Raw genomic sequence first — 26,935 nt, 5'->3', positions numbered from 1 at the left:
TGTCCTATTTGCTTCCTTTTTTTTTTTCCAGCCATACCCCTGCCCCTTGACAGACAGACAGATATATATATATATATATATATATATATATATATATATATATATATATATATATATATATATATATGTATAAGCCTAATATGCAAACTGTCCCTTTGGGAGTTTGACCATCTGTGAGTTCAATTGCTTGCTATGACATGCACCAACCACAAGGGGGCAGCGTGGAACAAAGGAAGGCTGCTGCTAGGGACCCTACCTGTTCACAAAGTTTGTGCTCTTGGCCTCTAAATTTGGTTCCACTTTGGTTTCTTTAGATCCAGTCCCTGTTCTTTTGGCATTGCATTTCCTGGCTGGATGCAGCTTACTCGTGTCATCTGTGCCATCTTTCCACACTCTGCTACCTTGCTAGGTTAGAGAGCCTGTCAGGCCATAAAACAGATAAGTTTCTATGAAAAGCGTTTCCTCATTCTCAAGTCCAACTTTCCTCATCTTTGGCTTGATAGGATTACATAAAGCCATTTGATTTTGGGCTGGCATATTTGCAATGTAATGTTGTTGAGAAAGAGACAGTGGCCAAGTCTTAATGAGACTTTGTCATTTCACAATCACTAAATTAAGGTAGTACAGCTGAGGAAGTCTGGCTTTTTGCCACCCTATTTGCTGGGTGGTGTATACATAGTTCATATCACCTTGCAGCCTTGCTGGGCTCCAGAATGAGGCGGTGTATTGTGGTATGGTATAGTATGGTATGGTGTGGTGGTGTGTGGTGTGGCGTGGTGGGGTGGGGTGGGATGTGGTGGGGTGTAGTGGGGTGTGGGGTGGTGTGTAGAGCTATGTCCTGAATGGGTGGTGATGGCAATTTACTTGGGGCATCATCACTAGTGGGTGTAATTATGTTCTATTCCTCCAAGGTGTTGGTAACTTCAGTAGCTTATATGTATAACTAGAGTTTTAGGAATCGAAGTTAAGGCAAGGCCTGGAGTCCAAGTGAGTCATACATATTTCACTTATTATATTAATTAGGGCCTTTTTTCCCTCTTTATATCTCTAATTCTATACTTACTGTTTCTAGAGACTGAGTCCTTGAGTTTTTGGACCCAGCCTTTAAATTTTCACTGTATGTCTCTTGATTTTTAGGAAAAGAGTACCTTGGTTGCTTAGCTTGCTGATTTAATATTTTAATGATCTTTAGACTTCTACAATTAGCATTATAGCCATTGATTACTACTGTTACTATTTCAGATATTAGGTAGTTATCCATTCTTTTTTGCTGTATTCCTAAATTTTCAATATTTGGGTTCTTGGAGTGGCTGATTATAAATAGATCAGGAAATAGCAATAGGCTAGGATGCTGCTTTAGATCCCTTTCAAATACTTAAAAGCAACTGATTCATCACTAACAGCAGAAACTTGCCAATTTGTAGAAATTGACTCCTCCTAATCAGAGTAAGGCAACAGGATGTTGAGTTCCTGCTCTGTACCTGATTAAAGCCAAATGCACAAGGAACAGCTGGGCAAAGGAGGAAGCACAAGACCATCTCAGCTGGGGGTAGAAGAGCTAAGTGATTTGTTTTATTTTTCCAGATAAGCTTAGTAGGTAAACACATATTCAGTCTCAGGCCTTTACATTTTTTAAAGTAACATTCCATCTGTGATTTAAGGAAAACAAATATATCTATGTATGGTTTAAACAAAATTTCCTCCTGTGTGAACAGATGTATTTTCAGATAATTTTATATTTCGAATTTGCAAAACTTCTCTTTAGACATTTATGCAGCTTTTATTTGATTTTTAAATAATATATTCATCTGAATTCATTGTAATATTTTTTCATTATTAAAGCATTGAAAAATGTATTATCTATAATTTTTTAATATTTCTGCAAAGTTAAGACTATATATATATATATATATATATATATATATATATACACATTTAAATTGGAAGCAGTCTGATTACCCTAATTTAAGTAGTAGAATTGAGAAAGTTTATAAAATTAAGACTATTTTCATATTATTTTAGTTTCTAAATCTTGATGTTTAGAATTCTTTATTTTATCTCTGATAATTGATATATAAATGTGTGTATATATATATATGCTATTTATTATCACTAAATTATTATCTTGAGGCATATATATTAAGTATTGACATGTATAAATTATGCCTGTAGAACCTGACAAATAATTTTTATATGTACTTATATTATTCCCAAGGGTAATTTCTCAAAATATAATTTTCTTCAGATAAATATCCTGAGTATGTATAGCATTGGTCAGATAAACGCCTCAGCAGTGTTTTCGACTGTGGCCAGCTTAATATTTAGGTGAAACTTGGAATTTAAAGTATCAAGAAGCAGATAATGATGTCACGGGAAAAACAACAGATACAAAAATCTTGAACAAAATATTCACAGACTAAATCCAGCAAATATAGAGGAGTATACACTGCGACCAAGTGGGATTTAGTGCAGGAATGCAAAGTTAGTTTAATTCACAAAATGTGATTGTTATATAGTATAGCAGTAGAATAAAGGACAACTGCCATATAATCTGTTAACAGACCAACAGAAAACTTGATATTTGAAAAAATCCAACTCTTTTTCATGATGAAAACAACAGACTAGGAATATAAGAGAACTTAAACTAAAAAAAAGTCATCCTATATGATAAAAGGCTAATATGCAAATAGAACTAACTGTGGAACTGTGGGTTGCTATGAATTGTGCTGACCACCATGGGGTGCAAGTAAAACATGGTGGGTGTCAGCTGCAGTGGGATGGTGGAGCAGGTGAGCAGGGGCGCCAGACAAAGGAGGGACACTGGTCACTGTCATCGGGGCAAGCATCTGGTGGTTACTAAAAATTCTTTACTCCTGCACACTGCTCCTGTGGTCCTGCCTGGTGCTCAGCGCCAATCGCCCCTCAGGGCTTCTCCACTTCCCCCTGCTCCTGAGGGGGCTATTGGGGCCAGCAACCACCTCTCGCACCTGCTGCAGGCGCCAGAATCACCATTTGCACTACTGCCAGCACCCAGCACCAGTCCCTATATCTTAGCACTGTCAGCAGGTGCAAGTGGCAGCTGCTGGCACTGATCAACCCTGAGGGCTTCTCCATCTCCCCCAGCTCCTGAGGGGCTGATGGCACAGAGCGATTAGGGCTGGCACTGTCAGCAGTGAGAGCAGTGGTAGAGGGAGTGGGGCTACCAGCAGACAGGGGACCCAGGGCCTTGGTAGGAGGGGCCAGGCTGTGGTGCAGAGGATGGGCTGAGATCCTCCCCTGTGTCCACTACAGCCTCCTGGCCCACAGATCCTTTCAAGATGCACAGATTCGTGCACTAGGCCCCTAGTCTATAATAAATATACAGCTAATATTATATTTAACTAAAGGCCCAGTGCCTGAAATTCGTGCACAGGGGTGTGTGTCCCAATCTGGGACCCCTTGAGGGATGTCTGACTGCCTGTTTAGGCCCGATCCTACTGGGATTGAGCCTAAATGGGCAATCGGACAACTCTCTCACACTGCTGGCTCCAAATTGCTCCCCTGCCTGGCTTCCTGATTGCCCCTAACCACTTCTGCCTGCCAGCATGATCACCGCCTAAGTGCTCTTCCCTGCAGGCCTGGACCTCTGAACTGCCCTCCCCTGCCGGCCATCTATGTCCACCTGAGGGCAGCAATCTTTGACTACGTGGGGGCAGCCATTTGTGTGTTGAAGGGATGGTCAGTTTGCATATTAATCTTTTATTAGATAGGATAGTGAAAGAGTAGATGCTTTCCTGCTAAAGTAAGGAATAAGAAAAGGTTGTGGGCTCTCTCCACTTCTTTCAACCTTGTGCTGGAGGGTCAAGCAGAGTAATTAGGCAAGAAAAAGAAAGAAAATATTATAAATGAAAAAGTAAAACTGTCTCTTGTAGCAGATAATATGATTTTACATTGTTTATAGATAATTCTAAAGAATACAATAAAAATTATTAGAGCTAATAAATGAATTCAGTGAACATTCAGGTTGTAAGATCAACATACAGAAACCATTGGTATTTTTTATATATTGTTAGTGGCCATTAGGCACATGAAAACATTATTATCCATCAGGGTAATGCAAATTAAAACCTTAATTTAATGCCACTTTAAACCCACTTATCTGTAATAAAAAATACGGATAATACAAAGTACTGGCGAGGATGTAGAGAAATTCAAACACTTACGTACTGTTCAAGGTAACATATAGTGCAGCATTTCCACTTTGCTTTTTTTTTTTTTTTTAACTTTTGGGTGACAATATTTATCATTTTTTAATTTTCTCTTAGTATGTTTTATTTATACAATAAATACAATAGAACCACCATGCTATATACCAAATCTTCTGACCATATTCATTTTATATCTGAAAGTTTGTATCTTTTTACTAACTTCTCCCTATTTTCCTCATTCTCCCTGCTTCTGACAATCATTTTCACTCTCCGTTTCTACAAGTTTGAATTTTATTCAGGTTCCCCATGTAGGGTGATAACATGCAGTATTTGTCTCTCTATGTCTGACTTATTTCACTTAGCATAATGCCCTCAAATTCCATCCATGTTGAAAACAGCAGGATTTCCTTCTTTCTCCTGGCTGAATAATGTTCCATTATGTTTTTCTATTGAATTGTGTGAGTTCTTTGTATGGATCTATCTCACATCTGCTTTATCCATTCATCTGTTGACAGAATTTTAGGTTATTTCTGTATCTTGAATAATGCTACAGGGAACATGGAGTGCAGATATCACTTTGAGATGCTGTTTCATTTTCTTTGGATATATATACACAAAAGGGTGCTTGCTGGATCATGTGGTAGTTTATTATTAATTTTTTTAGGAACTTCCATACTATTTTCCATAGTGCCTGAACCAATTTACATTCTCACAAGCAGTGCACAGGGCTGCCTTCCTCCACATCCTCACCAGCACTTGTTCTCTCTTGTCTTTTGATGGTAGCTATTTTAATATATGTGAGGTGATAGCTTATAGTGGTTTTAATTTTTTTTTTTTAATGGCTTGTGACATTGATTACCTTTTGGGTACCTGTGGGCCATTGGTATAGCTTCTTTGGAAAAATGTCTATTAGTTCCTCTACCCACTTTTTAATTGCAGTGCATTGTTTGTTTGTGTTTCTGTTGAGTTGAGTGAGTTCTTTATATATTTTGAGTATTAAATACTTGTCAGATAAATGATTTGCAAATATTTTCTCTAATTCTGTAAGTTTCTGTTGCATTTTGTTGATAGTTTCCTTTGCTGTGCGGATGCTTTTTAGTTGGATAGAATCTCACTTGTTTATTTTTGCTTTTGTTGCCCTGCTTCTCAGATCAAACAGTGTCAAGAATGATGTCAAGAGTATTACTCCTATGTTTCCTTTAAAGAATTTTACAGTTTCAGGTCTTAAATTTAAGTCTTTAATCCATTTTGTTTATTTTCAAGTACAGTGTAAGATAGGGTTCCAATTTTAATCTTTTGCATTTGAATGGTTCCCTTTGGACTTTATATTTTGTTCCATTGATCTGTGTGTCTGTTTTTATGCCGATACTATACTGCTTTGGTTACTGTAGTTTTGTAATATAGTCTGAAGTCAGGCAGTGTGATGCCTTCAGCTTTGTTCTTCTTTCTCAAGGTTGCTTTGGTTATTCTGGGTCTTTTGTGGTTTCATTCAAAAATTATTTTTTGTGTGGGTGTGTGTGAAAAATGCCATTGGAATTTACGGAGGGATAGCATTGAATCTGTTGATTGATTTAGGCCCTATGGACATTTTAACAATATTACTTTTTTAAATCCATAAGCATGGAATATTTTTTAATTTATTTTTTTCATCTTCAATTTTCTGCATTGTCTTGTAGTTTTCAGTGTGCAGATCTTAACCTCCTTATTGAGCTTATTCCTAAGTATTTATTCTTGATGCAATTTTAAATGAAGTTGTTTTCCTAATATCTCTTTCTGGTAGTTTGATGTTAATATATAGAAACATAACTAATAAATAAATTTAGTAAGAGTACAGGATGCAAAAGCAATATATAAAAGTAAACTTTATCATGCTATAATTTCAAGAGATAAAATGTCCTGTTCTCAATGACAGAGACCCCTCTTTCTGGTTTGATGTCTGTGTTATGTCATTTATTTAGATGTGGGCTTGTAACTTCTCAGATTTAAAATAGCCTGATCATGATTTTCTTCTGCTGTATAACACACACACACACACACACACACACACACACACACACACACACACACCTTTCCCTCATCTCTTAATATAATGAAAAATCCCCTAATGTGGTTCTTAAAATCATTTAGAACTTTTGTAAAAACTTGCTGAGGTTATATAACCAATTCCCTATATTTTATTAATCCTTGGAATCTAGTGATTAAATGGTGGTGTTTTGTGTTTTTATGCATCTATGAGTTGTTTCTAACTGTCAGTTTTCATAAAAATAATTTTAAATTCTACATAATAGAATCATTTTTTAATCTATAAAAAAGTAATGGTAAGTTGTGGAAAATCAGATAGTTGAGGGGGAATTTTATGTATTCACCCAGCCCCCAGATTTTTTATGATTAATGATCTCCCTTAGTTATCAAAATAGTTATGGGAGTACTATTGGAAATCAGTGATAGAGACACAATTGATAGATTCTCAGGGCTCAAATGTAATGCATTTGTGAATAGATTCCCTCCACCTTTTTAAAAGCATATCTGTGTGGCATTTCAAAAAATTTCTTAGGACTTCAAGTTGAGAGTCTTAGATTCTACTATAACTTTGCTAGCAAATAGATATAGGACCCAAGATCTCAGAAGTGTGCTTTTCCAGACAGTTAGTTCCTAAATTTCACTGTACAGCTAAAGATAATGTTCCCAGACCCCACTTTCTGATTTTGTCATAAATCTAGCAAAGGACTGAATAACAACCTTTCCCTGTTGAGATTTAGGTTGGCCATTTCTTATCTATGGTTTCTTTAAATGAGTATCGGGGAGGAAAGGCAGAGTATAGTAACCTCAGGATGTGTGAAAGTACATGTGGGAGTTTAGTTTGGGAATAAAAGACCAAAAATATATTTTCAAATGTGACTGGTCAGTCAAGAAGTGGCACTAAATAAAAAATTAACCATTTTTCTTATTTATCAGATTAGAATATTAATATATACTTCATTGAATTGTTGTAAAAATTAAATGATATACTGAATATAAATAATGAGAGTAATAAAATAATGGCAAGCACTTTAATCTGTTTTCAATTTTTATAAGCTTGACTACGAGTGAACAACTTGCTTTTTATATAGTAATTGGTGAAGTAAGATGAAACTGAGTGGCCTACTAGGTTGTCTGACACTGAGGTGAACACCATAGAGGGGGTGACGTGTGTGTCTTGGAGGCATGCAGGATCAGCATAGGAGCTGAAGTAACTTATGGCAAAGCTTGTAGGAAGAGCTTGAAGCACTAGAAGATCTAAGATTCATTCAAGATTTAAAATATTTTGGTAATTTTTCTAAATTGATCCATTTGCTTCTGGCCTACAGATATGGCTTAAGGAAAATGAAAACTAAGTTTCTTATTTTTTAGTCAGTATCTATAAGATATGTTTGTCTTTTTCCAAGCAATGCCACCTAATAAAAAAGTAATATGCAAATTAACCATCACTCTGCTATGCCCACAAGCCACGGCCACAAGCCAATCAGAGTGAGTATGCAAATAAACCTAACCAAGATGGCTACAGCTACAGAGAGCAGAAGGGAAGCTTGGGTTTTCCAGGCAATGGAAGGAGCCAAGCTTTCCACTTGCCATGTGCGGCCCAGGCCTCCACTCCAGGCTACAAAGTTTCAATTATAGAAATACATAAATTCCAACAGAAATGGCTGCTGGCCACAGAGCAAGCAGGAGGCTTGGCTCCACTCCATGCTACAAAGTTTCAATTGTAGAAGGCAAATAAATTCCAGATACCAGGGCCTTCAGTTGGGTTGCTGGGGGGCATGGCTAGCCTGCAAACCACCACAGGCCCCTCACCCTGGCTGCCCCACACCCCAAAGGAACCCCAACCCTGATCCGGGACACACTTCAGTGCAAACCAGCTGGCTCCCACCCGTGAACCAGACCTCTATCCTATCTAATAAAAGAGTAATATGCAGATTGACCATCACTCCAACATACAATATGGCTATCCACTTGTGGTAAAAAATCCTGCCCCCATGTGGACATAAGATGGCCAGCAGAGGAGGGCAGTTGTGGGCAATCAGGCCAGCAGGAGAGGGCAGTTGGGAGGGGCCAGGCCTGCAAGGGATTATAGTTGGGGGGGACCCTGGCCTGCAGGGCAGGGCAATTGGGGGGACCAGGCCTGCATTGGAGGGAAGTTGGGGGCAACCAGGCCAGCAGGGGAGGGCAATTGGGGGTAACCAAGCCTGCAGGGGAGGGAAGTTGGGGAAAACCATTCCTGATGGGAAGGGAAGTTGGGGGAGGAGGGGCCCTAGTCGTGCAGGGGAGGGCAGTTAGGGGTGACCAGGCCAGCAGAGGAGGGCAGTAAGGGGCAATAGGGCTGGCAGGGGAGCAGTTAGGCATCAATCATGCTGGCAGGGGAGTGGTTAGGGGGTGATCAGGCTGGCAGGCAGAAGTGGTTAGGGGCAATAAGGCAGGCAGACAGATGAGAACATCCACATTGTCACAGCTGACTTACCTGCTTTTCTGAGAATCCTACCATTGTTTGAATATTTCCCCCCAAAATGTAGCACTTTCTAATACCATTCATCAAATTTGGAGGACTAGATGCTTAAACAGTGCAGATGGCTTTAAACTTCAAATGCCACGAAATGAAAAATTTTGATAAAATCAAAAATTTGAAAACATATTAAGGAAACAGTACCAAACTATATAATCTCACATTCAAGAGAACATGAATGTAAAAGGTAGAATTGGTAAGAGGAAATTAATTAACTCAAAGGATATATTTCTTATAGAATTTTTCATTATACATAACCAGGGGGATAATGTTCTCTAGGGGGGCATATGCTTAGAACTGTGAAAGAATGTCATGTTTTAAATTAGGGGACAGCTCATGGTTCTTTAGGATGGCATTATTTGCTTTTGGTCTGGTGTTAAAAAATATATAGATAGATATAGATATAGATATAGATATAGATTTATATGTTTCTTAAGGATGTGGTTTTATGGAATAATTGCACCCCTGAAGGAATCTGAGACATTCATTTCATACTGCATTTCATACCTTCAAACTATTGAAGGATGAGATTGTTGCACAATTACTTCACCCCATCAAAACTTGTTCAAATTTATTGTGGTGTTTTTAAAGTAAATTGTTATTTTTTATTATGTTTTTAAGAGTATGAAGACTACCCTATATGAAACTTTCTTTTATCTCCTGTTACTTTTTTTCTATCCCTAAATTATAAAACATCAGTTTGGTATTTTCCTCTTACGTAGAACTTATACTAAGAATATAGCTCAAAACACTTCTACATTTGAGCGCAAAATATTTGCAGTGTGCCCTGGAAATAGCTCTTTAACTGCTTTGAACTTTGTGACTGAAAACTGTGTACACTTTGGATTCATGTAAATTAATTTAAAGGTCAAAGTGATGTAATTTGTGATGATTGATTTATTTGAGGGGAAAGTTAAATACCTTTCCTAACTTTTTGGAAAATTATTGGTGGGCAGACAGTAGAATGATGTTTAAAAGTGTGTTGTCAGTTATAGAGAGTATCTACACTAATAAAAAGGTAATATGATAATTAGACTGGACATCTATCCAGATGTTCTTCCGGACAAATCAACTATGGCAGGGGCTGAGGCAGAGGTGGTTAGGAACAATCAGGCCATCAGGATAGGGCAGTTAGGAGTAACCAGGCCAGCAGGGGAGCAGTTAAGGGCATCAGGTAGAGTAGTTAGGAGAGAACAGGCAGGCAGGCAGGTGAGTGGTTAGGAAAGCCAGCGGTCCCAGATTGTGAGAGGAGGTGTCCAACTGCCGGATTAGGGACTGGGCCTAAATCGGCAGTCAGACATCCCCTAAACGATCCTGGATTAGTGAGGGTGCAGGCTGGACTGAGCCCGCCCACTCTGCCGCCATGAACAAATTTTGTGCACTGGGCCTCTAGTACATAAATAAAACAGAATAAAAATACAATATTAAAATATTCATTTTTTATTTTGCCTGTAAAAATATCTGTTTTGTGGGAATTGTTATTAAATGTATTGCTGTGAGCAGAAATTTAGAACCCAATTCTCCTTCACCCCCTGGAGCCAATGGATTTGATAATTTCTATATTTCTGTACATTTAACTGAGTGAATGATGGGAGAAGTTCAGGCAGTGCTATTCCACTGGCAGGTAAACATGCTTGTCTGGAGCACAGAAGATAATTCAATTAGAAATGAGGATTTGGAGGTTATTAGTGAAGTCTTGGGGGGAAGATAAAGGTGGCATTGTGGATACCAAGAGTTAAGGGTATGAGCCCAGCTAATGAGTGATGAGAGAAGCAGGAAGAAAGGAGTTGGAGGTGTTCAGAAACCAAGGGAAGGAGTATTTAAAGAAGTGTGGTGCCTCTTTGAGTGCAGTGCCTTCCAAAGGATTTCCCAATCGTGGAGAACCAGCTGAGTTTGCAGCTGGCTGAGTTTGGCAACCGTACATTTATTGGAAGAGTGTGCCAATTGCTATTATCTCTGGTTTTCTCAGTGAGCTTGAACACAATTTAGGAACAGAGAAAACAAATGGTAATATTTTAGATGGATTCATGAAAAATCAAGAAAATAAAGTATTGGTACTATTAAGGAGAGTAAAGTGATAGGCAGTTTCACGTACGCTTTCCTAATCTGACCAAAATTTATGGTAGATAACAGTCCTACAAAACCGTTAAATTTGATTTTACATATCAAAATGCCAGTGGATTTAGGATTTTAACTCCCATCTCCGTCCACTCCAGGCTACATAAATTTACCTCTCCTCTTTCTTTTAAAGAGTTGCAGCCATCGAAAGGTAAGTTGTTTCCTGTGGGGTTAATGGCCTAGTAGACTGACACTGATGAGAATTTTCTTGCCTCTATCTAGTGTTAACCATGTAGTTGAACTCCCTAATACATAACATCTTGCATAAGGCCTGGTGTTAGAGAGAATTTAAAACCTTATTAATCCAGTTCCCATTGAGTCAAGATTTGAGCAATTCCAGAACATGGCTTATTAAAACTCACCATAACAGTCTCTGAAAAACCTTCCACTAAGCAAACTAATATTGCAAACAAGATTTTAGCAAGAATGTTCAAACTACTTAAAACAGGGCTTTGTTTATAAGCACCCGAAAGTACTTCTTAAGTACTTAGAAGCTCTCACTTATAAACTATCTATACACTCATTGCAAATCACTCTTATCTAATTATTAAATCTATGCATTGAAATGGTGTAAGATTTTATTAGTTTAATTCCAATTGCTTTATGTTATAGACAGTTTTCAGCAGCTAATGCCAAACATTAGCTCAAATAATTTTCTAAAGAGCAGAAATCCAAACACCAGAAACCCATTTAAGCTTGCCTCAAATTAGGATCTTTTTGTATTCCTGGCTGTTTTTACAGTCCTTATTTCCATCACTTCAATACTTTCCTCACACAATTTTATGAAATGTCAGTGGATGAAGTGTTCAGGATTTCTTTGCCTTCTTTTCCTGTTCCCTGAGTGGCAGTGCCAATGTCTAGAACTTTGGTATCAACCATGAAGCCCCTTGATATTTTAGAAAGCTTTTAGTCAATAACAATCTTGGGCCAAACCCAGAGTGGGGAGTTTTAAATCAAGTCCCCTGTGTCTGATAGCTCATGGGAGGTCAGAGTTGCCTGGTATAACCTCTTATCCCTGGGAAGAACTTAAGATAGAAAAACTTTAATTTTTAAATTAAAATATTATAGTTAATATTATAATCAATCACTATGATACTTTCAGACCTGGAGACAGAGAAGCAGCGATCAGACTGTCAAACCTCAGAGAGAAGGTAGGGGAGGGTGGCGGCAAAGGGAAGAGAGCAACCAAAGGACTTGTGTGCATGCATATAAGCCTAACCAGTGGTCATGGACAGCAGGGCATACGTGGGGAGGGATTTGGGATTGGAATGTGGGGATGAGAACAATTATGTGACACCATAATCAATAAAGAAATTTAAAAAAAGAAAAAAAATTTTAAAATAGCTAAATTCTGTTCTCACACTTAGAGTTGTTTTGAAGTTTTAGCCAGTAGATATCTGGATGGGGGATAATAAACAGTGGCTTCTGGCTGGCCTCCATGGCTTCTGATCTCCACTGAGGCTGACGCATAGAAAATTGCTTTGGAAATTTTGCTGCTTTAAATCTACATCTATCCTTTGATATGACTAACAAAAACTTTCTAAATTGTTGGTGTCCTGGAAGGAGTTTACCCCTTAGCCTTTGGGCAATGGACATTCTCTTAAAAGGTTAATAAATTTAAAGTGTAGAGACATACATCTAGATTAATTTTAATTTCAGTCACCTCTGAATCTTTTATACTCAAAGAAAAGAGCTTTTTTGGTCATACACTGATTTGTAGCTAAAGAATACTTAATCGTGTAGTATATAGTGCAGGGTATTGTGTGACCATGCCGTGTGGTCTTACTTTTGCATGTGGTAGAGGTCTACATGTCAAAATAAAAATACCTACATTGGATCTTTATCAGGAATTTAGGGTAAAATCATCTTCTTGGACAAACATGGCTTTGGAAAAGGGGTCATAATACATAGGAATTGGTTGCAATAGCAGTTTAAATAATGGGATCTTGCACTAATCCTGGGGAGTGATTTCCCTTACCTTTGAAAGGTGTTACTTTTGCCCTGAGATGACTTTATCCCTCCCTATTGCAAGGCGGGTTTCAAAATTTAAGAACTTGGTAAGTTCTGTTTTATTGCAGATTAACTAATATTCTGAGATTGTAAGGCAAATATTTTATGACCAAAGTCCTGTGTGGCTCCTCATTTCTGGCAAGTCATGTTCTAAGAAATGTCCTTGGAATTTGCTGCTGCTGACATTTGAAATTTTTGCTGTTGTTTTTGTCACAGATTCTTTAGGGGAATGGGTGGGGTGAAAATGACAGTGCTTTATGCAAAGATTTAAAGTTTAATGGACAGGTGCTTCTTGGGCAGATAACTGGGCTGTGCTTTGACTTTGTAAAATTTTAACTAAATTATTTTATTCCTGATTTCCCTTTTGCAGAACTAAAAGAATATATGTTCTCTCCTTGTCTCAAGGGATTAAGGGATGTTCATAAGATAATATCTAAAATCATTAGTGGGGTCCAGATGCCACAAAAATATGTGTCATCATCATAATTATCTAGCAACAATATTATCTTCATGTTTTCTCTACACCTTGATTTACTGTGACTAAGCAGTATATCATCCTGTTTATAAACTCTGATTTTCATTCTGAAACTCTTTTCCAAGTATGTTAGCTTAGAAGCATGTGTTTGTTATCAAGCTATTTTCTGGAATATGGTCTTCTATTAGCCAAAATTCTACAGATATAGACAGGGACCCTTCATATTAATATTATTTTCATGACTCGTTAGTTGGAAAGTAGGTTGAAAAAATTCCAACTTTTCAAAATAACCTATACACAAAGAATTTTTCCACACCAAGTAAGATGAATAGATATCTTAGGCATTATTTTAAAGTGCTGTCTCATTTGTGAAGACAAAGATGCTATATTGAGTTTGGATTCCTTTGTAGATACAGTGGTTTGAAGGTGCTAGACACTTAACAAGTTAGCTGTTAAATCTGATTGTATTCTCTAAGTGTTTTTAAAAAAATCTCTTGTATAGTCTTTGAGATAAGAAGTCTTTGATGTTTATTTCAATGTACTTGAATTTATGATTTAATAGACATATACTGCCTAGAACTTTTTCAACATTTAATCCTTCACATTATAGGGTAGGATTTCATCACAAGATATTTTAGATTTATAAGTAATAGTGACTGAAAGAACTGTTCATCTTCAGGTTAATGCTTTTCCATTGTATTCAACATTAGTTCCTAAAAATACCTGAAAACTAAACAAACATAAAAACATTGAAGTGAAAATATTTTTGATAGTATGTTTCCATATTCAATTGAATCTCTAAATATATCCCTCCTCTACCCTTAATTATTTCCATAATAATTGTCACCAACTGATTTTTGTTGATAGCTTCACTAGGCTAGAAGACTCATGAGGACAGGGACATGGTATCCTTTCCCCACTACTGTTTAACGTATGATAGGCACTCAACAGTACATTTTAAATGAAGAAATGAAAAAAAAAAAAAAAAAAACCTTGACTCTGGAAGAGAGTAGAGCAAAGAAAATATGGTTCAGGAACTTTATATAATCCAACATTCTCTGCAAGACCATTTTAAAACAAAATTAAAATCAAATTTTACATGGGGTATAGAGCACCTAGGCACTTCTTTTGGAAAACTAAGTTTAGCCAGTAAATTGATTAATTAAAATAAAGAATGTAAGGCTGAACAATTGTGTGAAATAAGGCCACAGAACAAAATGTTAGTGTTAACTATATTAAAAGAAAGTAACATCTATCTATGATACACTAATAAAAAAGAAAAAATGAAAATTAACCATCACTTTGCTATACCCACAAGCTACACCCACCAACCAATCAGGAGTGAGTTTGCAAATTAACCCAACCAATCTGGCAGCTGGCCCCAGGGCTGGAGCAAGCAGCAGGCATGGGTTGCCCCTGCAATGGAGGAAGCCAAGCTTCTAGCCCAGGCCAGCCCTGGCCTCTGCTCAAGGCTACAAAGTTTCAATTATAGAAGATAAATAAACCCTAGATACTTGATTCCAGCTGGCTTTGGCCTCTGCTCAAGGAGGTGCTGAAAAAAAAAGAGGGGCTCGGACCTTGGGTCCCCAGGGATGATCAGGCCAGGATGGGACGGCAGGGACCATTGGAAGCAAGCAGACCAGCATGGGGGCCAGTTGGGGGTGAGCAGGCTGTCAATGGGGGTCAGTTGGAGGTGATCAGGACAGCAGGGGGATGGGGGGAGGCAGTTTGGAGTGAGCAAGCTAGTAGGGGGGCAATTGGGGGTGAGCAGGCTGACAGGGGGGCATTTGGGGATGATCTGGGTGGCAGGGGCAGTTGGGGGTGAGCAGGCCAGCAGGCAGAGTGGTTAGGGGCAATCAGGTAGGCAGGCAGGCAGGTGAGTGCCTGGATCCAGCAGTCCCAGATTGTGAGATGGATGTCCGACTGCCGGGTTAAGTTTGATCCCTTTAAACCAGCAGTAGGAGATCCTTTGAGGGGTCCCAGATTGGAAACCAGGCTGTGGAACACCCGCCCTCCCCTGTGTACGAATTTCATGCACCAGGCCACTAGTCCTATATAATAAAAGACTAATATGTAAATAGCCCTCCCCCTAGAGACTGGGCCAGTCTTTATTTTCCAGGAGCACCCCAGGTGATGTCCAGGTTTGAAAAACACTGCCCTGGGACTGCAACCTAGAATTAAGACGTGAGGGGTGTGATTCTAGTGTTTCTCATTTTACAACAGATACTTATTTCTTAAGGTTTTTCCATCTACTTGGTGTTAGAAATAGATACTATCCACACTTTTATTCTATTAGAAAATATTTTCTCACAAACATAACTTTTCTATGTGTGTGATACTGTAAAAAAAATAATGGTTAGTCATCAGCATCTTTGTTGCTCTTTCCCTTACTGTACCCACTGTCTTCTGCTGTCTCCAGATTTCTTTTGACCTGGCTGAATACACTGCAGATGTTGACGGCGTTGGCACTTTAAGGCTCTTGGATGCAATTAAGACCTGTGGCCTTATCAACTCTGTGAAGTTCTATCAAGCCTCAACAAGTGAACTTTATGGGAAAGTGCAAGAAATACCCCAGAAGGAGACCACTCCCTTTTACCCTCGATCACCATATGGTAAGAATGCCTACACACCACCTGCACATGCTCTGTGCTCTCTATGGGTGCTGGCATGTGTATTTCTTTTTTAATTCTCTTCATGTCTCATGGCTGAAATCATTTGGGTGTGAGATTCACATTAAGATAGACTAAAGTGACTAGACTTGTTGAGAAGCATACCTTTATACATTGCTAACTACAGTGTTTGCTGCCATTGCCTCCAGAGTAAAATTATCACCTCACCTCACCAATTCATGTTCATTCAACCCTTTCATACAGATCACTCAAAAAAGAAAATTGGACCAAACATGATTCCTTTTTCTGAACTGTTGTGCTGAAGTCATATGGTTTCATGTTTTTTATCTCCTGATGAAAGTATCCCTGAGTTCAAACCTTTAAAAAGCAAAAACAAAACAAACAAAAAATAGAATTCAGTGATAAAATTTATAAGCAGCTAGAATATTAAGATCCCATATTTTTCACATTCTAATTCCTTAGTACTAAGAAAAAGGGAAAAAAATCTAAGAAGGTCTACTTGATAGATGGCACACACTATAGTTGAAATCAGATTATGAAAGGAAGAACCGTGGATATGACAGAATTAAGTAATTCTTAAATATTTCCTTGTACACCTGACTAAGTGGCAAAGGAACCTTTATTTTGTATTTGGCATTTGACCCATGTTTTTCTATCTTGGTAATTATAGATTGTAATTCTTGCAAGTTGTTACTTGTTTAAGATCAATAAAAATCACTGCTTTTTAATAATAAGATACTGTCTTTTGTAATGATCACTGTCTTTTATTTGCTTTTCAAAAATTATTCCAACAGGGGCAGCGAAACTATATGCCTACTGGATTGTGGTGAACTTCCGTGAAGCATATAATCTCTTTGCTGTGAATGGTATTCTCTTCAATCATGAGAGTCCTCGAAGAGGTTAGTAAATATATCAGTGGAAAAGAGAACATAAGATTTGAATGAAACAACAAAAAATTGCATGCATATTTTGCCTTTTAATATATCAACTGTGAAAAATGTCTCTTTAGAACTACTACCCTGTTTCCCCGAAAATAAGACAGTGTCTTATATTAATTTTTGTTCCCAAAGATGCGCTAGGTCTTATTTTCAGGGGGTGTCTTATTTTTCCATGAAGAAGAATACGGTACACATTTATTGTTAAATGAAAATAAAGGAAATTTATTACCTGTATACGGTACGGTAGTTGTCAACACAAACCAGACAAACTGTGAATCCTACAGTATCAAGAATTTACTCATTTATTCAATGGCAATCATGTCATCATCTTCTGGAACATCATCATAACAATCCAATTCCTGAATTTTCTGATGAATTTCTTGTGACTCCATTTCTTTCAGAATCAGGGAACCAAATCTCTCATGTTTAGCAATAGCACTGTCTTTAAATGAGTACTTCTTGTCAAGGTAGCCTGCTCGCAGTGCATTTGCAATGCAACTGTCAGTGATTTTCTCCCACGAATTCTTCACGCAAGTCACAACTTCTTGCAATTTAGGTTTCACAAAGTTTCCACGCTGATTTCTCTCCATTCTATTTTCAATGTAGTCATTAATTTCCATGCGCAAATTGTCTTTGAGTGGCTTGTTTATTGCAATATCAAAAGTCTGGAGATAGGCCTTATTTTCGGGGGATGCCTTATATTTCACTCAAAAGGAAACCTGTAAGTAGGCCTTATTTTTTGAGGATGTCTTATTTTCGGGGAAACACGGTATGGGTTTCAGAAGTGGTAAATGAGGAAAATCTAGCCTTAATTACTTATTACATTTTTTAGGTGTTTTTTTTGTTTTGTTTTTTTTGTTTTTGTTTTTGTTTTCTGATGAGGAAAACTGAACATTGTTCCAGTTTTACCATGTTCATTGGTAGGTCTTATCAAGCATATTTTGAACCTAAATATTAGGAAGTTTTGTGTGAATGAAAAGGAATAACTAATAAACAAATTCTTATATCTGGAAGTCACTGTTATTTATGTAGACTCAGCTTGTGGAATCTACAAATTTTAACTTTGAATAAGTTGGATGTTCAATGGTTTTTGTAAATATTCCATTTAGGCATCCAGAAATTACTATCTTCCTAGAGTATATTTTAAAATATACTGAAGTCACTTTTTTTAGAAAGAGTGCATTCTAAAATATTGATAAAATGTACATAGTAAGTACATAAATAAGTAGCACACTCATTTATTTTCATTATCAAATATTATGTACTATAAGTATTGTATGTAGTATGGTTTTATATGACTGTCTGTTCAGTGTGCTTGCTTACCCTAGTCTCATCCACCACAGATATTTGAATGTCTTATGCTACAACACCAGTGGGTGATGGGAAATTTTCGGCTCCATTTCAGTCCTATTGGACCACTGTCTATGTGGTCCATCATTGACTGAAATGTCTACAGGGTCTTGTGAAAAAAGTCACTTTGATGATTTAGTACCATAATTGTAAATACATATTTGATTAGTTCTAAGAACATTGTATCATCAGCCCACTTCAGTGAGAGAGGAAAGAGCTCTGGAGAATAGGAAAACCTGGATGCTCCGATGGGCGCTGTCATTAGCTGTGTGATCTGGACTGGGTCCACAACCACACTGGGTCCACAACCTCCCTCACAGTTGTATTATACCAAACTCTGCTTGTCATCTATTACCACAGTTCAGATGAGAAGTGTTGGAGCATTTCAATTGACTCATTATCAACCATCACAGCAAGAAACTATTACTAAATTTATATTAATGCAGTTCAAAGATTTATATTTTCCCAGGAGAACAGGAGAGGGCTACAGTCTCCTCCTCCAGTCAGTCTAGATCTAGACTCCTGGCTTAATAATGAATGTCACATTTTATAGACTATTTTGAAAAATTGGAATATATTCAGAGGAACTCAATCAGAAAGGAAGAACCATGGATATGACAGAATTAAGCAATTCTTAAATATTTGATCATTTAAGACAGTGATCATTATGGTAGCAATACTTATATCTGACAAAATAGACCTCAAAGTGAAGGCCATAACAAGAGATAAGGAAGGCCACTTCATAATACAAAAGGGATAGATACAACAAGAGGATGTAACCCTGGTAAACATATATGCACCCAATGCAGGAGCACCCAAATACATATAAAAACTTCTGGAAGATATCAAGGGAGAAATCAACAATAGTACAATCATAGTAGGGGACTTTAATACACCTCTGACATCAATGGATAAATCTTTTAGACAAAAAATCAGCAAAGAACCAGCAATCCTAAATGACTCACTAGATTAGATGGACTTAATTGAAATCTTCAGAACATTTCACTCCAAAGCAGTGTAATATACATTCTTTTAAAGTGCAAAATGGGACATTTTCAAAAATAGACCACATATTAGGTCACAAGCAAAGTCTCCCCAAATTCAAGATTTAAATCATACCAAGCATCTTCTCAGACCACAATGGCATAATATTAGAAATAAATTACAATAAAAACAATAAAAAAAAAACACTCAAATACTTGTAAGCTGAATAGCATGCTATTAAATAATGATTGGGTTACCAATGAAATCAAAGAAGAAATTAAAAACACCCTGGAAACTAATGACAGTAAAAACACAACAATCCTGACACAATGAAAGCAATCCTGAGAGGGAAGTTTATAGTTCTACAGGCCTTCCTCTAAAAACAAGAAAAAAATGGTAGTAAATCATCTAACTCGGCAATTTAAAGAATTAGAAAGAGAGCAACAAGAAAAGCTCAGAGTGAGCAGAAGGAATGAGGTAATAAAGATCAGAGCAGAAATAAATGACATGGAGACAAAAACAAACAAACAGACAAAAAAACACACAAGAAAACAATACAAAAGATAAATGAAATCAAGAGCTGGTTCTTTGAAAGGATAAACCAGATTGATGAACCTCTAGCCAAGCTCACCAAGAAGCAAAGAGAGAGTACCCAAATAAACAAAATCATAAAGGAAAGAGGTGAAATAACAACAGACCCCACAGAAATACAAAGGATTGTTAAAAAAAAAAAAATACTATGAACAACTCTACTCCATCAAACTAGACAACCTGGAGGAAATGGACATATTCCTGGGAAAATACAATCTTCCAAAACTTAATCAGAAGATTCTAAAAACCTCAATAGGCTGATAACTATGGAAGAAAGTGAAGCAATTATCAAAAAGCTCCCAGCAAACAGAGCCCGGGGCCAGATGGCTTCACAGGGAGTTATACCAAACATTCAAGGGAGAATTAAAATCTATCCTCCTCAGACTATTTCAAGAAATTCAAGAGTATGGAACACTTCCCAAGCTCATTCTATGAAACCAGCATCACCCTAATACCAAAACAAGATAAAGACAACACAATGAAAGAGGATTATAGGCCAATATCCCCCATGAACATAAATGTCAAAATCCTCAACAAAATTCTAGCAAATCAGATCCAGCAGTACACCAGAAAGAGCATATACCATGACCAAGCAGGATTTGTCCTGGGGATGCAAGGATGGTACAATATCCACAAATCCAAAAATGTGATACATCACATAAACAAATTTAGAGACAAAAATCACATAGTCATATCAATTGACTCAGAAAAAGCATTTGACAAATCTGACTCCCTTTTCTTGATAAAAACTCTGAGCAAAATCAACAAAGGACAAGTGCTGGTGAAGAGGCAGAGAAAAAGGAACCATCATGCACTGCTTATGAGAATGCAGATGGGTGCAGCTTATGTGGAGAACAGTATGGAATTTCCTCAAAAACTAAAAAGTGGAACTCCCATTTGACCCAATGATTCCCACTTTTAGGAATATATCTCAAGCTAGAAACACCAATCAGAAAGGATATTCGCAGCCCTATATTCTTAGCGGCACAATTCTCCATAGCTAAGATTTGGAAACAGCCTAAGTGCCCATCAGCAGATGAGTGGATTAAAAAACTGTGGTACATCTACACAGTGGAGTAGCGTGCTGCAGTAAGAAAGAGGGATTCTTACAATTTGCAACAGCTTGGATGGAACTGGAGAGCATTATGCTAAGTGAAATAAGCCAGTTGGAAAAAGATAAATATCACATGATCTCACTCATTTATGGAATATAATGAACATCATACACTGATGAACAAAAACAGATCCAGAGACAGAGAATCATCTTTCAGTCTGTCAAACCTCAGAGGGAAGGTCTGGGAGGGTGGGGTTAAGGAGAAGAGATCAACCAATCGACTTGTATAAATGCATAAAGTCTAACCAATGGACACAGACAACAGGGGGAAAGGGCATGAGAGGGGGAGGGTGGTTAGGTGTTAATGGTGGGATGAGAACATATGTAATACCTTAATCAATAAAGAAATTTTAAAAATCTTTACAAAACATGTGCATTCTTTGCCACTTAAAATTATCTGTACAACTTAAGAATTTTTGGCCCTAATTGGTTTGGCTCAGTGGATAGAACATTGGCCTGCAGACTCAAGGGTCCCAGGTTCGATTCCTGTCCAGAGCATGTACTTTGGTTGCGGGCACATCCCCAGTTGAGGGTGTGCAGGAGGCAGCTGATGGAGTGTTTCTCTCTCATCAATGTTTCTAACTCTCTCTTCCTCTCTCTTCCTCTCTGTAAAAAAATCAATAAAATATATTTTTTTTAAAAAGAATTTTTGTTAAATTTCATTATCACTTTGCCTTTTAGCTTGAGAATAATTGTGAAGTCCATGTTGTAAGTTGTGTCATGTCCAATAACCACTAATGCTTATAACTTTTTTCAATGACATTGTGTGATCATATAGCCACATAATTAAATACTAACATGAAAAAAGATGAAAGTGATAGGTTTTTAAGGTAACTTTACTGTCATATTTATAAAATAAAATAAAAATTTATAAAATAAATTTTTATAAATAAAAAATTATAAAAAATTTATAAAATAAATTTTTATAAATAAAAATTTATAAAAAGTTATAAAATAAAAACTTTTATTTTATAACTAGAGGCCTAGTGTATGAAATTTGTGCATGGGGGTGGGGGAGTTTTCCTCAGCCGGCCTGCACCCTCCAGGACCCCTTGGAGGATTTCTGACTGCCAGTTTAAATTGGAAGTTGTTCGTCCCTCTTGCAGTCCAGGACCACTGGTCCTAACTAGTCACCTGTCTACCTGCTTGATTGCCCCTAACCACTCTACGTGCCTCCCTGATTGTCCCTAACTGCTCTCCTGCCTGCCTTATGCCCCCTAACTACCTCTGCTTCAGCCACTGCCACCACAGCTTTGTCCAGAATAATGTCCAGAAGGTTGTTCGGTTACCTGGTCTAATAGCATGTTATGCTTTTATTATTATAGATTGTACTAGAGGCCCGATGCATGAAGATTCATGCAAGAATAGGCCTTCATTCCCCTTGCTGCCAGCACCACCTTTGCTCTGGCCTGGAGCCCCTTTTCTGCTTTTGCTCTGGCCCAAAGCCGCCTTTCCGCCTTCCCATGCTGCCCGTAGCAGCTGGGGCAGTGCGGAACACATGCATCATCGCCATGGTGACAACACAAGCTTCTCACCCTTGCAGCTTGGCACCTGTGTATGCAAATTAATCCACCATCTTTATTGGGTTAATTTACATACTCACTCCTGATTGGCTGGTGGGTGTCGCAAAGGAATTGTCAATTTGTGTATTTCTTTTTATTAATGTAGATATGTAAAAAAAAAAAAAAATTCCCAGGAAGGGACTTGAAAGCTTAAAGGCCCAGTTTGTCATCTCTTTTTCTCAAAAAGAAAACAATGAATAAGCAGCTAGAATAATTTTAAACTTAATTTTGTAGTTCTGAAAGTCCTTAGAGGAAAAAGGAAGAGGAAGGACACGGTGATTCTTGCTTATAGCATGTGGTATGGGGGATGCTTAAGAAATCTGTTTAGATGATCCCTGCCTTGTAAGTCACGAACATGTCTATACGCACAGTTTGGGTTTCCATATTTTTTCTCCCTTTAACCTTTCTACCTTCAAAAAAATAAATAAAATTCAGTTGTTTTTAGGGTAGGGAAAGGTATTCTTAGTTGTATAATGAAAAGATAAATTTAAAAATACCCCCCAAAAATCTTCTACTTGTATATCTGATAAGAACTATTTGTTATCTTTGTTGATGGTAATCACTTTGTTTTTTAAAAATAAAATTTAAATTAAAACTTCTAGCCCTGGCCTGTGTGGCTGAATGATTAGAGCATCAACTGTCTTACTGAAGGGTCCCTGGTTTGGTCCTTAGTCAAGTTCAGAAAAATGGGTTGCAGGTCCCATCCCTGCCCACCTGTAGAGGCAATCAATCAATGTCTCTTTCACATTCATATCTCTCTTTTTCTCTCTCTCCCTCCCTCCCTTCTTGTTTTCTCCTTCTCTACCTTCCTCCTTTCCACTCTCTCTCAACAACAACAACAACAAAATCAATGGAATAAATATCCTCTGCTGAGGATTAGCAAATAAATAAATAAACTCAGTAGTTCTTTATTATTTAAAAGAAAAATGAACAGTAAAGTAGGATGTAAGGAGAGAAGTGCAAGTTCTTTCCCTCTTACTGACTCCCAGCTCTGTTTTCAGCCCACTGATAGCACATTTTGACCAAGCATTTTGGTCATTATGTGTGAAAACAGATAAACTAAGAACTGACCAACGACCTGTAGTAGAATTCAGAACAAGCCTCTCTAGCTCCTCAGTTTGACTTCTCTCCATTCCAGTCCTTTTTGATTTTCTTTTTAAGGTACTTGTTTTGTTGAAAGAAGCTTATAGTATTGCTAAAGGTAGTCTGGATCATCTGCTGTTGGCACAGAATTAACATTCTGAAATCATTACCTGGGGAAAAAATCCATTGATATAGGACAGTGTTGGCATACTCATTAGTCAACAGAGCCAAATATCAACAGTACGATTGAAATTTCTTTTGAAAGCCAAATTTTAATAAGCACAAAAGACTGACCAAAATGCCCAGGAATTCTGTTTATGAATGGGTTAACTATTGACTCTCTTCTACTTTAATATTTATTGAAAATCTTTCTGTGAGACTATCATGCTGTATTGTGAAGATGACCTCATTCCTCTCATTCCTGTGATTCCATTGGATATGCTATTTTAACTTAAGAGATTGCAGTTTCCAATTTGATTGGCTTTTGCAATCACCATCACCAAAATTTAGGGTCAATCTTTAGAATTGTGTGGTTTAGATCTAACCAGACAATCTCCAGATCTGCACAGACAATGGAACAACAAAAAATATTGTATACCCACAAGCATTGTGAAATTAAACATATTAGAAATCTGTGCTTTCTCTTTTCTTTCTTTTCCATTTAACCAGACTGAGCTACAGCAATGTGTGGCTGGGTACAGCTAGTTGTAAATAAAATAATATTGCAATTAAAAAAACCTTTTGTCTGATCATTAAGAATGAACAAAAAAAGAGAGATCCCATCTTCAAGTTTGAGTTGATACTATCTAATAAAGAGGGAATATGCTAATTGACCCTCACACGATTGCAAAAATGGAGGTGCCCACACCCAATAAAGAGGGAATATGCTGATTGGATGCCCTGTCCTCAAAGATGGCAGCTCCCACAGCCACAAGATGGCAGTGCCCAGTCCCCTCAGCCCTGCAAGGGCAGCAGGTGCATGGCAAGGCTGGGCCTGCCCCCAGGTGGGCCTGGCTGTTACATGTGCCTGCCTCCAGAGTCCCCCAGTCCCTTTAGCCCCCCAGCCACCTAGGGTCAGCTTGAGCACAGGCAAGCCTCAGATGGCAGCTGCCCAACCACCCAGTGCCGCCTGAGGCTCAGGTTACCAGGGCTGGTTGAGACTTGTACTGCAGGCAGTGGCAGCAGCATAAGTGTGATGGGGTGTCACCTTCCCCTGATCACCAGGTCACCTCCTACCCCTGAGGGTTCCCGAACTGTGAGAGGGGGCAGGCCAAGCTGAGGGACCACCCCCACTCCAGTGCATGAATTTTCATGCACCAGACCTCTAGTAGAAAAATTAAAATAAACTTGCCTTAATTTCCTCACTTTAATGACAATAGCACATATCAGTGAGCTTTTTTAAAAATTTATAATGTGACTGTCATTTTAAAAATGAGTGCAGAATGCGACTTAGGTTCCTACAGATGTGAGAGGAACACTTCGACTGGTTGCCTCCTGCATGAGCCCTGACCAGGGCCCTGGCCTGGGAAGAACCTGTAACCAAAGTGCATGCTCTTGACTGGAATTGAACCTGGGACCGTTTGATGTGCAAGCCAAAACTCTACCCACTGAACCAAACCAACTAGGGCTCTAAAGATACTTTTAGAGGCATTTGACTAACTTGTTTCACTTATACACTTCTTTATGTGTATATAAAATTATATATATATACTTTATTATTCTAATTTTTTAAGAGGCATATTTTTTAAAATGTATTCTTTATATTCTTTGTTTGAAAGAGCTTTAAGGGAATAGATAGCATCTACCTGCATGTTTTTTTCCCTAAGTAACCTTAAAATTTATAAGAGAAAGGAATTTAAAAATCATTCTATCCTACTTATTTCATCAATGAAGAAATGATGCAATTGAGTTGTCCAAGGTCACAAAACTAACAGTTGTCCACACTGAGACTCGAAATAATTCTGGGGAAGGGAAAAATGATGTTAATATTCATATTTATAGAAATAGCAACTGGAACAACTAAGCCCCCTTGAGGCAGCACAGGTTACTCATAACACATAATGAAGCAGATGGAAAAGTTGGAAATAGTCGCAATTGTTCTTATCTTTTCTAAAAGACATTATTTAGTTTCATTAAAGGCCATATTTTTAGATGTTTAACAGAAATAATTATAATAAACAGTTTTATAACATTAAAATGTAAATATGATATGAAACAACTTCTCTTGTTTATGACCAAGCAGTTGACAATGAAGAGAAATAGAAGTAATAAAAAATACATTGAAAATAATGTGACAATAAGAAGTTATAAAGTACTTTACATGTACCCATAATTAACAGTTTGACTACCACAAATGGATGGTGTACTGCTGTTGTTTAGAAATTGAGCTATTTTAGATAACACAGCACATTCCTTTAAATATGGGCTTCATACGAAATCATATATATCATTCTAAATACAGTATTCACCTGGCTGGGAGAATCTGACATCCTAAAGTTCATGAACTTAGGGTTTTGAGTTTTAGACTTAAACTTTTTTCCTAGCTGCCAATTGTTTTACTTCTTAAAGTGTTTCACTTTATTTATTTATTTATGTATTTATTTATTATTTTTTATCCTCATCCAAGGAATGAGAATATTTTTTCCATTGATTTTTAGAGATAGAATGGAGAGAGAGTGGAAAGGAGGATGGTGGTGGAGAGACACACATTGATTGATTGAGTCCACATAGACCCAGACCTGGGCCAGGGATCAAACCTGCAACCCAGGTACCTTTCCTTTACTGGGATTGGAATCCACAACCTTGTGGTGCACAGGCCGGTGCTCTAACTATTGTGAAACTCTGTCCAGATATATTTATTTTGTAAACATCTATGACCACCTAATTTTCTTTTTATTTAAAGAAATATTTTTATTGATTTTAACAAGATAGGAGGAGAGAGGGCGAGAGAGAAACATCTCTATGAGAGACAAACATTGATGGGTTGTCTTGCACCTCAATAGGGGACCAAACCCACAATCTGGGCATATGCCCTTACTGGGAATTTAACCTTTTGTTGCGGGGATGACACTCAACTAAGCCACACTGGCTAGGGCTAACTATATTTACCATCATAAATTAATCTTCACAATTTTAAAAACATAATTTATGTAAATGTTAATTACTTAAGGCATAGTAAAATGTTGAATAATTTTCTTCATTTTTAATACAAATTGTTTTTTATTCATTGCTTTAAAGATAAGATTATATTGAAGAATAGTAGCTCTCAATGGGGGTTTGAAAAGTGAGGATGGGAGAGTGTGATTTTTGCTCCTCATGTGAGAATATCAGCAGAAATTTTTAGTTATCACAACTGG

General features: G+C 37.5%; 1 protein-coding gene across 1 annotated transcript in view; it reads left to right on the top strand.

The window, feature by feature from the left end:
* The window catches only part of GMDS (GDP-mannose 4,6-dehydratase), a 609,262-nt gene that overhangs the window by 256,492 nt on the left and 325,835 nt on the right, over nt 1-26,935 (top strand). Inside the window, exons 5-6 of the mRNA XM_084873318.1 lie at nt 15,747-15,939; nt 16,752-16,856. Coding sequence (XP_084729444.1) covers nt 15,747-15,939; nt 16,752-16,856 — 298 coding nt within the window. The remainder of the gene's footprint in view (nt 1-15,746; nt 15,940-16,751; nt 16,857-26,935) is intronic.

The sequence above is a fragment of the Pipistrellus hanaki genome (assembly GCF_964339955.1).
Source record: "Pipistrellus hanaki genome assembly, chromosome: 2".
Classification (NCBI taxonomy): Eukaryota; Metazoa; Chordata; class Mammalia; order Chiroptera; family Vespertilionidae; genus Pipistrellus; species Pipistrellus hanaki.
This window is presented reverse-complemented; position numbering and strand designations above follow the sequence as displayed.